This window comes from Peromyscus leucopus, chromosome 14, assembly GCF_004664715.2.
Source record: "Peromyscus leucopus breed LL Stock chromosome 14, UCI_PerLeu_2.1, whole genome shotgun sequence".
NCBI classification, from domain to species: Eukaryota; Metazoa; Chordata; class Mammalia; order Rodentia; family Cricetidae; genus Peromyscus; species Peromyscus leucopus.
Window position 1 is genome coordinate 24,411,794 of NC_051075.1, and position 14,554 is coordinate 24,426,347.

General features: G+C 47.0%; 1 protein-coding gene across 1 annotated transcript in view; it reads left to right on the plus strand.

Annotated features, from left to right (window-relative positions):
• The first annotated feature begins 2,263 nt into the window (after positions 1–2,263).
• Positions 2,264–14,554, plus strand: part of Psma6 (proteasome 20S subunit alpha 6) — a 33,758-nt gene continuing 21,467 nt past the window's right edge. The window contains exon 1 of the mRNA XM_037210551.1: positions 2,264–2,364. Within this exon, the coding sequence (XP_037066446.1) occupies positions 2,346–2,364 (19 nt within the window). The 5' untranslated portion in view covers positions 2,264–2,345. The remainder of the gene's footprint in view (positions 2,365–14,554) is intronic.

Consider the following 14,554-nt stretch of genomic DNA (forward strand, 5'->3'; position numbering starts at 1 on the left):
GCAAATGGAGTTTTGTTTTGTTTTGGTTTGGTTTTTTCGAGACAGGGTTTCTCTGTGTAGCTTTGCGCCTTTCCTGGAGCTCACTTGGTAGACCAGGCTGGCCTCGAACTCACAGAGATCCGCCTGCCTCTGCCTCCCAAGTGCTGGGATTAAAGGCGTGTGCCACCACCGCCCGGCTGCAAATGGAGTTTTAGCTCTGGCCGGTTTTGTTTCTGAGGCGGGGTCTTGTTTAGTAGCCTCAGTCCTCGCACTTTACTTCCTGAGTGCTGAGATTACAGGAGCGGCCACCACGCCCGCTGTGTGCAGAGCAGGGGATGGGACGTGGGGCTCCATGTGTGCAGGGCGAGCGCTGGACCGGCTGCGCTACGTGCAGCCCTGGCCCGACAAACTGACTTCGGAGTTAAATGAAAAAAAAGCTTCTTTTCATAACTAACTGCACCACCACCACCACCACCACCACCACCACCACCACCACCACCCCCCGTTGTTTATCCAGAGATTTCTCCAGAACTGGGGGTCCTAGCACAGAGTCTTGGTGCCTGTTCCTCTGCTGGGCAGCTCTTCACATAATTGGGGGAGAGGCAGCCCTCCTCAGCTGCTCCTGCTGACTTAATCCCCAGGCTTACCCATTGGCCCTTCTTTGTTTTATTCTGTAATTACACACCTTTCCAAGTGGATCACAGTGTTGATATGATATGGTATCCAACATGATATTCAGAAAAGTCTCAAGTTTTTTTTGGCAAAGTTTTAGAAATAAAAACTCGCTTTGTAAAAAAAAAAAAAAAAAAAAGAACAGGATTTTGAGCTGGCAAGATGGCTGAGTGGATAAAGGTATGTGCTACCAAGGCTGACGACCTGAGTTTGATCCCTGGGACCCAGGGCAGAAGGAGAAACTGAACACAGAAGTTGTCTTCTGGCCTCCATGAAAGTGTGTCACACACACGCACACGCACACGTGATAAATGAAATGTAAAAGTAAAGAAATAAATTTAGACATGATTGTAAATAAGAGCCCTGGAAGATGCTAAGGACCTTGTTTTCTAGATCCCTGAACTATGTAGTGAGCTCTGTTCCCACCTCCAGGCTGTGCTCGGAGCCCTGTTTTTTATGTTTAGTTCTGAGACAAGGTCTCACTGAGTTAACCAGGCTGTCCTTGAATGTACCATAGCCCAGGCAGGCCTTGAACTTAGTTAGTATCTCCTCTGCTTTAGCCTCCCAAGTATCTGCAGATCTGTGACATTATATGTGGCATATTTTTAAAGAAATTATTCTGGTTATAAGAAAAAAAAAGGTTTTTTGCCCATTTTTTTTAACAGCTCTGACTGTCCTGGAACTCACTCTGTAGACCAGGCTGGCCTTGAACTCACAGATCAGCCTGCCTCTGCCACCCAAGTGCTAGGATTAAAGGTGTGTGCCACCACACCTGTGTAAAGGGTTTTTGGTGGTGGGGGTGATTGGAATGGGGGGTGGGTTTTTTGGTGATGGGGGAGGATATCGATCAGGATCTTGCAATGTATCCCTGCCTGGCCAAGAACTTGCCGCCATCCATCTGCCTGAACTCCCAAGTACTAGGTTGCAGCCTTGAGCTCCAGGCCTGCTTAGACTGAATTATTAAAATTGCCATGAAAGAGGCCCGGGAGAGGGCTGGGTTGGTAAAGTGCTGTCCAAGCACGGGGACCTGAATTTGATCCCTGCACTCACATGGAAAAGCTAAGGTTAGGGACATGTGCTTAGGATGCCAGCACGGGGGGATCCAAGACAGGCGGACTGCGCACCCCGACTATCTCCTCGGGCGAGCTAGGCCAAAAGAGCCTGTCGGAAAAATCAAGGTGGCCTCTGAGGAACTGCGCTGGAGGTGGCGCTCTGGCCTACCCATGCGCACACGCAGATAACTGAGCATCTATGTTAAATAGTGACGTCTGAAAGACTTGTAACTCTGGCAAGAAAAGATCTTCTCGACTAAACTGAACTGAGTGCCACTCATCTCTTGGGTACTGTTTAAAATCTAATCCAAGAAGCCAATGCCTGAGAAGTCATTGTTAGGATTGAATCTCACATTTGTTAGAGAGGTGAACTCTAGGTCAGTGGGACAACCTCATCACTCCCACCTGAGCAGAACATTATCGGTCAAGTTCAGCTCCCATCTGCATATTCGGTCCCTTACTAAAGAAGGCCTCTCGGCCTGTCTGTGACCACATAAGAATAGAATGTTCGTGCCCACCAGGTGCCAGCGGAATCCCTGGCAGTTCTGGCCATTTGGCTTTTCCGGGGCAGAGTGGAGTCCTGGGCTGGGGGGATGGGACAGAGCATCAACCCCCCCGAAACAGCTCCTTGTGGTGGCGGATATGGCCAGTCTCCGAAAAAGTGAGTTCTTTGTGGCCCTTGTTGCTTCACATCTGTAGAAGTGGACCTTTGGAAAGAAAGAAGTCATTCTTGAATTGTCTTCCTCTTTAGTGACCTGGCCCTAGAATTCAAGGTTCCTTTTCTTTCTGAGACCGGGTCTCAATTCTCTAGCCCAGAACTCACTATGTGGACCAAGGCAGCATACATGTTTACCCAGTTTTATGTACATATGTGCCCATTTCCTTGTTCTAGAACTCTTCTGCAGTGTTTTCTTCATATACATTGTTATATACGCATAACAAGGTAAATTCATAGAGCCAGCTGGGAGTTAGATGAGGTTTAAAAAAAAAAGCCTATAACCCTTGCCCTTGGAGCTGGAAGAAGGAGACTCAGGAATCAGGGTCATCTTTAGCTACTTAGCTAGTTCGAGGTCAGCCTCAGCTACTTGAGACCCTGTCTCAAAACAAAAAAAGACTTTAACTGACTTAAAGTAGTTCTGTATAGTGCAACATGATTCTTTTGTATCTGCATTATCAAACTCCTACTCAAGGATTGCTCGTGTTCAGAAGAAACTGTTCCCAGAAGCTGTCTCGAGTAAAAGGCCACGTCCTTTGGCACTTGGTCTGTTCCAGCAGGAGTGGCCACATCCTTGATGAGACAGGTCTTTTCCAAGTCAGGCCCTCTGATCTCCAGCTCAGAGAGAAAACTCTGGCCAGGCTGTGTTTGTGAAGCGAACTTCTAAAGAACATAAAGAGCCTTTTGTTTTTCAGAGCAAATCATGTGGGTTTTGTTGCTGTTAATCCAGGCCCAAAGGGAAGTTTATGTGAGAAAATCATTATTGAACATTTTGTGCTTTGCAAATATCAATAGAATGTTTTTCTTTGATTGCCAGAATCACCAGTCTCCACCTCTCACCCTAGTGATTTTTGGCCCCTTTGTAATGGCCTTCTCTTTCTCTCTTTGACTTTGTTTTTTGGAGCAGGATCCCATTGTGTTAGAACTCTGAGGGGCAAGGTATCCTGGCAGTCAGGAGCCCAGGAGCACCACAAAGTCACGCTGTACAGCAAACCTCACACGAGAGGTTGGTTGGGAGGGAAGGACCCAGGAGGGTGACTGCCTCTGCTCAGGCAAGAAGCACAGGGAACTGAGCAGGGTTTATATAGGGTTTCTTGGGGGTGGAGTTGTCCAGGGTGGCCTGGGATTGGTGAGATTTGTGGCCTGATCTTGAGGCAAGTTCAGGGATTGGTGGATTCTGTTTCTTGGCTCTGGTCTTGGGCTTGGGATCAAGTCAGGGTCTGGGTGTTCTTTCCTTGGTCCTTTTAGCCTACATATACCACAGCACACATGGGAGAGGCAGGGACTGAACACAGGTCATCAGTCTTGGTAGAAATTTCGCACCTTTACCTCCTGAGCCATCTCATCAACCCAGGGTTTCCAAGTTTAAAGAAGATGTTTGTTTGTTTGTTTTGAGGCAGGGTTTCTCTGTGTAGTCTTGGTGCCTGTCCTGGCTCTCACTCTGTAGACCAGGCTAGCCTCGAACTCACAGAGATCTGCCTGCCTCTGCCTCCCGAGTGCTGGGATTAAAGGCGTGTACCACCACTGCCTGGCCAAGATTGTGTGTGTGTGTGTGTGTGTGTCTGTGTGTCTGTGTGTCTGTGTGTCTGTGTGTGTGTGTGCTCATGTGCTTCACACATGTGGAGAGCAGAGGATGACTTTCAGGAGTTGGTGCTGTCCTTCCAATCATGTGGGTCCCAGGAGTTGAACACAGGTGGTCAGGCTTGACCTCAGGCACCTTATCCACTGAAGCATCTCACAGCCCAGGATTTCAAACTTTCAAGTTCATCCCTGGACCACCACCTCCTTACCTGCCTACTCCCTCAACACAACTACCAGTTCCTTGGCCAGGTTTCGTAAGGTTTATTTTTATTTATGACTTTAGATCTGTGTAAGTGTGTACTGAGAGTGTGTGGGTGCTCTCAGAAGATCACTGGAGCTGGAATTAAGGCCGTTGTGGGCACCCAACGTGGGTGCTGGGAACTGAACTTGCTTCCCTTGGAAGAACAGCAAGCGCTCTTAACTGCCGAACCATCTCTAAGCCATCCTTGACCAAATCTTAAGCCTAGTCTCTCCAGCCTTACAAGGTCTCTACTGCCTGTCCCCTTCTGGGGTCACCTGATCTCCCCATCCCTCTCAAAGCATTCCATTCGACCGATGGCTTCAACCCCAGCAGATTCTTTCATTCACTTCACCTGTCTTCAATTCCAGGCCTAATTTCCAGTAGCCAAATTGCTCTTCCTTCACTACTATGTGCCATACCATATTGCTGGGAAGGCCATGGGGGTGTGGTGTCAGACACCACTCTCCATGGGAGGACCTCCTTGTCATCTAAGTTCCTGAAGGTGCCCTCCCGATCTTGCAAGTCTTGAAAATCAGCTAGCTGCTTGAGCCTCCGTGGTCTGCTAGTGAGGAAAGTAGGCTGGCTGTGCAGTAGTTCTCACACTGGAATGGGCTGAGACTGACCTAGGGATCTAACTTCAATTGCTGGTTCTGGCTCGGAGTTTAGCTGCATACTGGCGTGTGTGCATAGCCCTGGGATCAGTCCCTGGCGCCAAAGGAAGATGATTCAGAAGAGCATCCCTGGTGATGCCAATACTGCAGTTTATAATTTGAGTAGAAAGGACTCAGTGAGCCCCGAGATTTTATTAACGACATTTTAAGATTGCATTTGTGTAGCGTGTGTGAGAAAACCCACCTCAGTTGTCATCCTCGGGAACGCTCTAAACTTCCTTCGGTACAGGGTCTTTCGTTGGCTTGGAGCTCAGCTAGACTGACCAGTGAGCTTCAAGGATCTTCCTGTGTCTGCCTCCCCAGCGCTGGGGTTACAAGTGCCTGTCAGGGCTTTTGATGCTGGTTCTGGAGATAATATTCCGGTCCTCGTGCTACTGAGGCAAGCACGTCGCCTGTCTGTCCAGCCCCGTTCGGAATTGCTGTTACAGAATTGCAGTCTGACTTCTGAATTGTGATTGCTTTTGTTAAAGTGACCGTAGGAGTGTGTGCTATCTAAGGGGAGCAAAGATGGAATGGAACCTTCTAGACATGTCATCTAGAAAGAGAAAAACTGAAGGGAGGAGTGGGAGGACAGACATCCGTCTGTCCTGTTACAGTCTGTCTCACACTTGCTCCAGAGACACCCTCGGCCCTCTCCCCGACTTACTCCGAATTGATGAGCATGTGGATCGTCTCCAGTTTAGCCTATTACAAAAACCCTGCTTGTGACTACCAATGGGGTGGGACGCTAACATCTGGAAGATGGTTTTTTTCTGCTTTCTTCACTTTACGCCCTCATAAGCTTTCACCTACATAGTTTATCTGTCCAAAGCATAATTCCAGTCATGCTACTGTGTTTGCTCAAAAACACCGACCAGCTGGGCTGTGGTTGTAGCTCAGCCTAGCAAGCATGGGGCCCTGGGTGCAACCCTGGTATCACATGAGCCAGGTGTGATAGTACGCACCTGTGATCCCAGCATGCACCTGTGATCCCAGCATGCACCTGTGATCCCAGCATGCACCTGTGATCCCAGCATGCACCTGTGATCCCAGCATGTACCTGTGACTCCAGCACACGCCTGTAATCAATCCTAGCACAAACCTGTGATCCCAGCGTGCACCTGTGATCCTAGTACTCAGGAGAAGGAGGAGCAGTAAGTTCAAGGTCATCCTCATCGTGGACTACATGAGACTTGGCCTCAAGCAAGCAAGCAAACAAAAAACCGAGTGTGGTGATGCATGCCTGTAATTTCAGCACTAGGGAGGTTAAGGCAGGACAATCAAGAGTTTAGGGCCATCCTTGTCTGCACAGCAAGTTTGGGAACAGTTTGGGTTATCCTGGACACTGTCTCAACAACAACAACAAAAACCCAAAACAATAAAAAAGTTTCAAGGGCCGGGCGTGGTGGCGCACGCCTTTAATCCCAGCACTCGGGAGGCAGAGCCAGGCGAATCTCTGTGAGTTCGAGGCCAGCCTGGGCTACCAAGTGAGCTCCAGGAAAGGCGCAAAGCTACACAGAGAAACCCTGTCTCGAAAAAACCAAAAAAAAAAAAAAAAAAAAAAAAAGTTTCAAGGTCTCCCTGTTGCCTTCCAGCCAGAGCATAAACCCCGTTAGCATCCAGGGTCTTGTCCCTGGCCGTGTGTGTGTGTGTGTGTGTGTGTGTGTGTGTGTGTGTGTGTGTGTGCGCGCGCTCTTTTCTTCCTCTGAACACCCTCACACACACTCCCAGCTTCTGCCCCTACTTGCTTCATCTGTCTCCAGAGCAGTTAGCTGTTTCTTGCCTGTGGACGTGTTTCAGTTACGTTGTTGAACTACTTTGGAGAAGTCGTTTGAAAATATCTTCCTGATTTTCACCCTCGCATGCCCACTTCTCCTTTGAGCGAATTCCCCCTTCGCTCCTTGGGATTTTGTCTGTGAGCTGGCTGGCCAGAAACGAAGTCTATGGTGTCTGACGCCTCACTGACCAAAACATAGTAACTTCTTAGAGCCCGGCAGGCTGGCAAATACCTATTAATCACAGCACTGGGGTTGGGTAGAGGCAGGGGGATCGAAGAGTTCGTGGCCAGCCTCAGCTACGTAGCAAATCTACAAGAGACCCTGTCTTCACAAACAAAAAATAACTTAATACTGTCTTTCCTAATCATACCTTAACAACCCTCACCCACCCGAAGCTGAAATGAACTGGATTTGTTGAGTAGACATCTATACAGGGGCGTGGGGCTGGGGTGCTGTGTACTTAGAAGACAGCGTTCCAGAGGCTTTCACACTCCAGTGTTTTAAAGTCTAGATCTGCTGTCTCTGGTTGTTTTTATTTCGTTTCACAAATGTGAACAAAGCGCACTTGGTGTGAAGTTTAGGTCTCTCAAGTCATGGCAGAGTAGCTAGAGGAGAAAACTGTCAGGGACTGGATGTTCAAGATGCAGTTCCTAGGGTTGGGGATTTAGCTCAGTGGTAGAGCGCTTGCAAGGCCCTGGGTTCGATCCTCAGCTCAAAAAAAAAAAAAAAAAAAGATGCAGTTCCTAAGCCAGTGCTCAGGAGGTAGATGTAGGAGAATGAGGCCAGCATTCCAGGCCAGCATTGGCTAGATAGCAAGTTCTAGGCCAGCCTGGACTAGAGAAACTGGGGGAAAAACAAAAAACAAAACAAAACAAAAAACCACCCAAGTGTGTGTGGGGGAGGCTCATTTCTAAATCAATGGATGAAATACCTGTTTAATGTTCAGAAGCCTCATTCATTTGCATTCTCCCTCTCCCTCCAATTTCCCCAAGAGGATATGGTCTTTTGAACATCAGTGATGCCACTTTTGTGGTAAGAAAATAGGAATTAGAGGAAGCCAATTCGGAAACCTCAAAGAAGAGGAAGTGTCTCTCAGCTGAAGAGAAGGCTGCTGAGTTTTATTTCCTCTTTGCTCTGGACTCTCCTGGTCCCCCACCCACATCCCTCAGTCAGGAAGCAAGGTCCAGGAGGAACAAGGGAAAATCTAAAAGACCCCGGGATGCAAGGACCCGCCACAGCCTCGACAGCCTCGGCCACTGGCGGATGCTTGCAGTCCCACGCCTCTGTCCATTCACAGGCACAGCTGAATGGTGTGGACAGGGTGGGTAAGAACTGGCCACTTTCTAAATAAGGAAGATTTTCACTTCGGAATACCAAGTGCACTCAGGTAGTTACGGTTCTTGGCTTGGCTTTTTACTGGGAATACAGCAAATTGAGCCTTGTTCATCAGTCCCCTTTCCACGGAGAGAAGCCGAGTTCAAATCTAGTAGCAATTGGTTTTGTTTTCATTGTAGTAGTTCATTTTATTTTTACTTTGCCTTTAGAGACAGAATGTTCCCTTTTGAGAGAAGAAACCTCTGTTGTGACCACTAGGTAGCCTGTGGCAAGACTCAGATTCAAACCCTGATTCTCCAAACAGAGTCTGCGGGGGCTCAAAGTCCAGGACTTTGTTTCTGTCTTCCCTGGCTTGCTTTTCACGGGGCCATTCGATCTTCTCTGAGCCCTGAGACGCTTCCGGTGTTATGCCTAAGGGGAAGCTGTGTGTCACAAACCACCAACGGTTCAGGCTAAGCCAGCTGGGCTCTTCCTGTATCTGGGCAGACCATTGAGACTTCTTAAGGAATTCACAGTTTCCCTGGCTTCGAGAAACTTCAGCTGAGCACTGGGTCTTCATTGAAGGCAGTTTGGAAAAACCAAAGAAACATCAGAAGTCTAAGGTGATTATAGTGAAGTTGTCATAGCTAAAACCCAAGGGTGAGTAGCACAGTGAAGGGCTTGGCTGTGTAGAGGGGACAGTGGATGGTTATAGTTAAATGCCTTTGGCATTGAACCAATACTAGTTTATTCCCTTTCAAATCAAAGAACAGCATTTATCATTTTGGGTAAATGTTGGGAGAATCTAGGCACAGAATTATATTGACTGGTAAGGAAGGGGATGGCACAGAGGGAAAGGACAGAACTCAGGTGTGCTGTGTTGGTAGACACAGTGTTGTACCCCCTTTAGTCTAGAGAGTAAGAGAACCACTCTGAATAGCATGGACCAGGGCAACTGGAGAACACTGCTTAATAGAATCCTGTCGGGTAGGAGTTTGAAGGCTTTATGAATTAAAAATATAGTGAAGTTGGAGCTGGAGAGATGGCTCAGCTGTTAAGAACCCTAGCTGCTCTTCCAGAGGTCCTGGGTTCGATTCCCAGCACTCACATGGCAGTTCATTACCTTCTTGTGGCTCCAGTCCCTGTAGATGCAACAACTTCGTCTGGCCTCCTTGGATACTGTGTGCACCTATAGTGCACAGACATGCATGCAGGCAAAACACCGATAACACAATTTTGTTAAAACAAAAGGTGCAGGTATTAAATTAATTAACGTTTCGGGAATCACATCCCAGCCCACATTGACCTCTCATTTGTCAGTCTCCTGCTCCTGGGTCCTCGAACACAGATAAATTGCCTTTTCTCCTTTACAATACGTATTGGGGATCACTGGACTGCTGCTAGCTATCCCAACATAGCTATTGGGGTGCCGGGAGAATGGCGGAGATGAACCAGAGATTGTTCTTAAATGAATGGGAGGATTCAGATAGATTCTTGTCTTCAGGGAATCTTCTGGGGAGCCTGAATGGTGAAAGTCTGGCTGGGGGGGAGGGGACAGAATGCCACATCCCTCTCCCTGGTCAGGCAGCCCTGTCCTGTCTGCAGCTGCCTTTAAGGGGAATCCCGACTCTCCTAGGCTACTTAACTGTTATAGAGATGAATTCACAAGGCATTGTGTTTTAACACCTGATAATATCACAAGGAACCACAGACCTCATTCTTCTCTGTTCCCTGCCTCATTGAAACTACTGGGAGAGTATTTTAAGTTACGGACTTTTTGTGTATGGGGGTAGTAGGCGGGAGTGAGGGTATTGGGGGTGTGTGTGTGGGAGGAACAGAACTCAGAGTCTCGGGCATAACAGACAAATCATTCTTCACTATAGACCCCACTAAGGGCAGGATTCTTATCTTGACTACCATGCCATTCAGCATGTCACCAGGAAAGCTGCACCTCCACTTTGTACTTTTGCCTGGTGGTAACCCCTACCTTCCTCTTTCTTCTATCCCCAGGGAGAGTGGGGGCATGGCCGAACGGAGCCCCCCCCCCGAAAAATTTCCAGGACTCACGAGATGTCAAGTCATCTCTAAAACTTTTCAAAAACCCAGAAAGTCATTTCAAACAGTCTGACTTGGTGGCCGCGCAGAGGGGAAGAGCCAACTTTCCATAGAGACAGCAGGCTTGCCCCCCCCCCAGGCTTGTGCAAAAGCGGCGGCAATGTCGTGGCCCGGACTTCAGTGACAGCTCCCTGAGCCAGGGGAAGTCCACTTGGCTGAGTGGGTAAGCTGCTGCCCAGGGCGCATATCATAAAGCCCGCTTCCAGGGGATTTCCCTCTGCAATGGAATCGGCAGAGTTTTGTCTTTTCTGAAAGATTTCCCACAGGAATACATTTGACTCTGTGGAAAAATCTCAAATGTGGATTTCTCATTTAGTCACACGTTTCTTCAAATAAAGAAAATCAACACAGTTATCCTAAGTAGTAAGAATGTACGTTCTATAAATGGTCTAATGCTTACTTCATGCTAGGCTCTCTTTGCTTTATGGCTAAACTGCTGAGTAAAACACATGATGTGGCCCCTGCCTCATCTAGAATTAGAACCTCGGTTAGAGGTTCTAATTCTAGCTGTCAGTGTTTGTACTGAAAATAAACCTGATTTCTTTAAGGAAATGTTATAATATGCCATCCCAAATCATATGTGCCTCTTTCTTGGCCTCGTTAAATGCAGCCACACCCTAAAAGATCAAGATTTGTTTGAATCTGTGAAATCTCATGGCCTTGTTGGGTGTGTGATTTAAAACATCCCACTTGTACAAGGTGATGAAAATCTAGTCATATCTACACGGGAACCAAAGACCTGTGACTATGAGAACATTTCTCTGTTGTTACCTTTGTCTCCACAGTTTTCAATGAAGTGTAACAGTCATTTATTGAACTATTGTGAGCCAAGTCCTGTTCCAGGAGTAGTAGAGGATACAGAGATACCCAAATATCTCTGTATCTGCTCTGCCAAACTGGTGAAACCTAGACATGCAGTTCTTGGAGTTAAACCATATAGCTGCCAATATTTCACTCACAGATGCCTGCTTGGACTGGGGGTGTAGTTCAGTGTTAGAATGCTTACTTAGCATATGTGAGATCTTAGGTCCAACCTTCAGCAACACCAGAACTAAATAAACAGGCTTTTCTGGAGCAGCACATAGATAACAAAGTGTCCATATGCCAACTAGATCCCTTGTTTAACTGTGCAGTGGCTGACATTGAGAAATTAGGGCAGCCTTATCAAGAGGCTCAGAGGAGGGTCCAAGAGCCAAGATTTCAACAATTGCGGCACACAAAACCTGTGCCAATGACTGCTTGGTACAGAGTTAACTAGGCACAAGTGGGACAATTGATTGTGATCCTAAACAAGAAGTTCCTATCATGTACATTTCTGACCACAGATTCGTCACCAAGCAGATGCCAGATGATGTCGGAGCTGTTCAGTTCTATTTTTGTTGTTTTTTGAGACAGGGTTTTTCTGTGTAGTTTTGGTGCCTGTCCTGATCTCGCCCTGTAGACCAGGTTGGCCTGGAACTCACAGAGATCCGCCTGTTTCTGCCTCCTGAGTGTGTGCCTCCGCTGCCCCGGCTCGGTTCTACTTCTTACAAGACAAAGTTCCTCTGCTTTCCTTTGACTGATGTTATTGGCAGTCCATTAAACATCCAAAGCATGAATTATTCTAGTCACCCGTGTCTTTATTGTGAGCTGAATATGGTTAAACGCACTCTCTTTTGTGCTTTTTGAAATATGTTTTCTTGAGGATCCAAGCCAATCAAAGATAGGAATTCTGTGCAGTGGGCGGGAAGGTTGAAAGAGACGAACTGGTAGAGATGGACTTCAACAAGAGGGGCTGGGGGTGGGTGGTCCTTGAGGAGTAACCAGGCAGTGGGGGATGAAGCAGAAGAGGACAATTTATGAACAGCCCTGGATGTTAGGCTTCGTTCAGCAGACGGTAGGGAACCCAAAGGAATCTAGGTAGAGAAGCAACACAAGATTGCTCTAAAAAAATTGACACAAGAAACTAGTGTCCCAGGGTAGACCAAAGGGCTCTAAATCTGAACAGTGGGAGAAAGAGTAGAAAGCTGGAGGAGAGTCATGTCACAGGCATAACCAACAGCATTCAATAACACACGGGAAGCAATATTGCTAACAGTCCTCATTTGCTAAGTACTCATATGCTAGGGGCTTTGCTTAGTACTTCTCATTTCATCTTTACCCCCATAAAGTGGATCTTATTATGCAAGTTAGCAAGAGAATCAGCTTGTATTAGGTCACATATCTGAGAACTGTTGCAAATGGAATTTAAATTCAAATTTAAATACAAAATGATACACTTTTTTTTTTTTAAGTTAGCTGGGCAGTGGTGGTTCATGCCTTTAATCCCAGCACTCAGGAGGCAGAGGCAGGCAGATCTCTGCGTTCAAGGCCAGCCTGGTCTACAGAGTGAGTTCCAGAACAGTCAGGGCTAGACAGAAAAACCCTGTCTTGAAAAACAAAAACCAAAACATTTGCATTTGCATGAATATGCCACCCTTGGAGTATCCTTGGAGGCTGATACCCAGTAGCCGAAGCTACAGTTGGTTATGAGCCGCCCAACATGTGCTCGGTAGTGAACTACCTGGTTCTCTGGAAGAGCAACTGCCCTTAACCACTGAGCTACCTTTTCAGCCCCAAGGGATACCATCTTAATTTATATGCTCTAAAGGATTAATCCATTTGGGCTGGAGAGCTGGTTCAGCCGTTAAAGGCTAGGCTCACAACCAAAAATATAAGGATTAATCCATTTCATTCAGCAAATATTTATTGAGTGCTTTATATATGCTTGACATTGTTCAAGTTTATCTGTATCTGTAACAAGGCTATGGATTTTTGTCTTCTTGACACTTAAGAGTAAGGATAAAAAGAACATAAGAAGTAAATAAAGTTTTTTTGTTTTGTTTTGTTTTTCTGGCTTTCCCAGTGTGAGCAGCCATGAAAAAAACAGAGTCTCTGGAGACACTCTGAACCAAGCAGTGTGGGAAGTCCTGCACAGGAACCAGCAAAAGTGCCACAAGTTTCTGGAAACAGAAGAGCTGCAAATGAGCCTAAAGAATGTCAGGAGGACAAATGCTTCTCAGGCACCATCAGCCTAAGTCCACTCCCTGTCCCAAGTTCTCTGTGTGCATCCCCGGGGACTGGGATTGTGATGAGGCCAAGGCTGTGTCTGTCTCCCACACGGACAGTGAGGTGCTGAAGAAGCTTAGCAAGAGAAAGAAACAGGAAAAGGGGCTGGAGATAGTTCAGTGGCTAAGAGCAGCAACTACTCTTCCAGAGGACCTGAGTTCAATTCCCAGCACCCACATGGCAGCTCACAACTGTTTGTAACTCCCAAGATCTGACACCCTCACACAGATATGCAGGCACCCTCACACTGATACACATAAAATAAAATAAATAACTTTTAAAAATTACATTCTTTAAAAAAATAGGAAAAGAACTTGGGCAAAAAGAGTGATGCCTTTTTGTCCTCCAAGTCTCTGATCCAGCAGATCCCAAAATCCTGGGCCCAGGCCTAATTAAGGCTGGCAAGTTCCCTTCCCTGCTGGTGCACAATGAAAATATGGGGCCATGGTGATGAAATCCACACCAAGATGAAGAAGGTGTTATGTCTAGTTGCTGTTGGTCATGTGGAGATGAGGGATGATAGTGGTCTGCAACATCCACCTGGCTGGCTGTCCATCTCTTGGAGCCATTGCTTGAGTGCTGGTAAAATATCTGGGTTTTATACATCAAGAATCCAGGGCCTGCATTAGAGCACATCCTAATAGGTCTCGGTGCCACCATAAAGTGAATAAAACTATGAATTATTCGCAGCCAGCTAAGACATCAGGAGCAGCAGGAGTAAATGCTGAGGAACTGGCCACTGCAAGGTACGGACTCTGAATACAGAAAGCAGGTGTTGGCTCGGAAGGAAAGAGATGAAAAATTCTGTCTTTACCTATTTTGGGTTTTGAAATGCTGTCTGTTTACTATGACAGAGGCAACTAGGGAAATTTGGCTTCAAAGAAGAGTCCGGTGTGAGAATTAAATTTGAGAGACACCTGGATACCAAGGGCGTAAAGGAGTGCACCATTCCCCTAGCAGTCTTCCAGAGAACTCCTTATCCACGACTGGTCAGGCAAACTGTAGGAGTTATAGTACACCTGCCTGAGAGACTGAGGGAAGTACTCAAAAGGTCAGGAGTTGAGTCTGCGTAGGGACCTGAACTGTAGACAAAGGACAAGCTCTTATCAGCACACTGGGAATTGGAGCTGGAAAGTACCCAGTGTTCCAGAGAGCTGTTTACATGGACTACTTTCTAAACTGCGTTTCAGTTCTGGGCATTCTTTTCTTTCTCTTTTTTTCTGTGTAGTCCTGGCTGTCCTGGAACTCATTCTGTAGACCAGGCTGGCCTTGGATCCAGAGATCCACCTGCCTCTGACTTCCAAGTGATGATATTAAAGGTGTGCGCCACCACACCTGGCTTATAGTTTTTTTAATACTTCACTTACTGA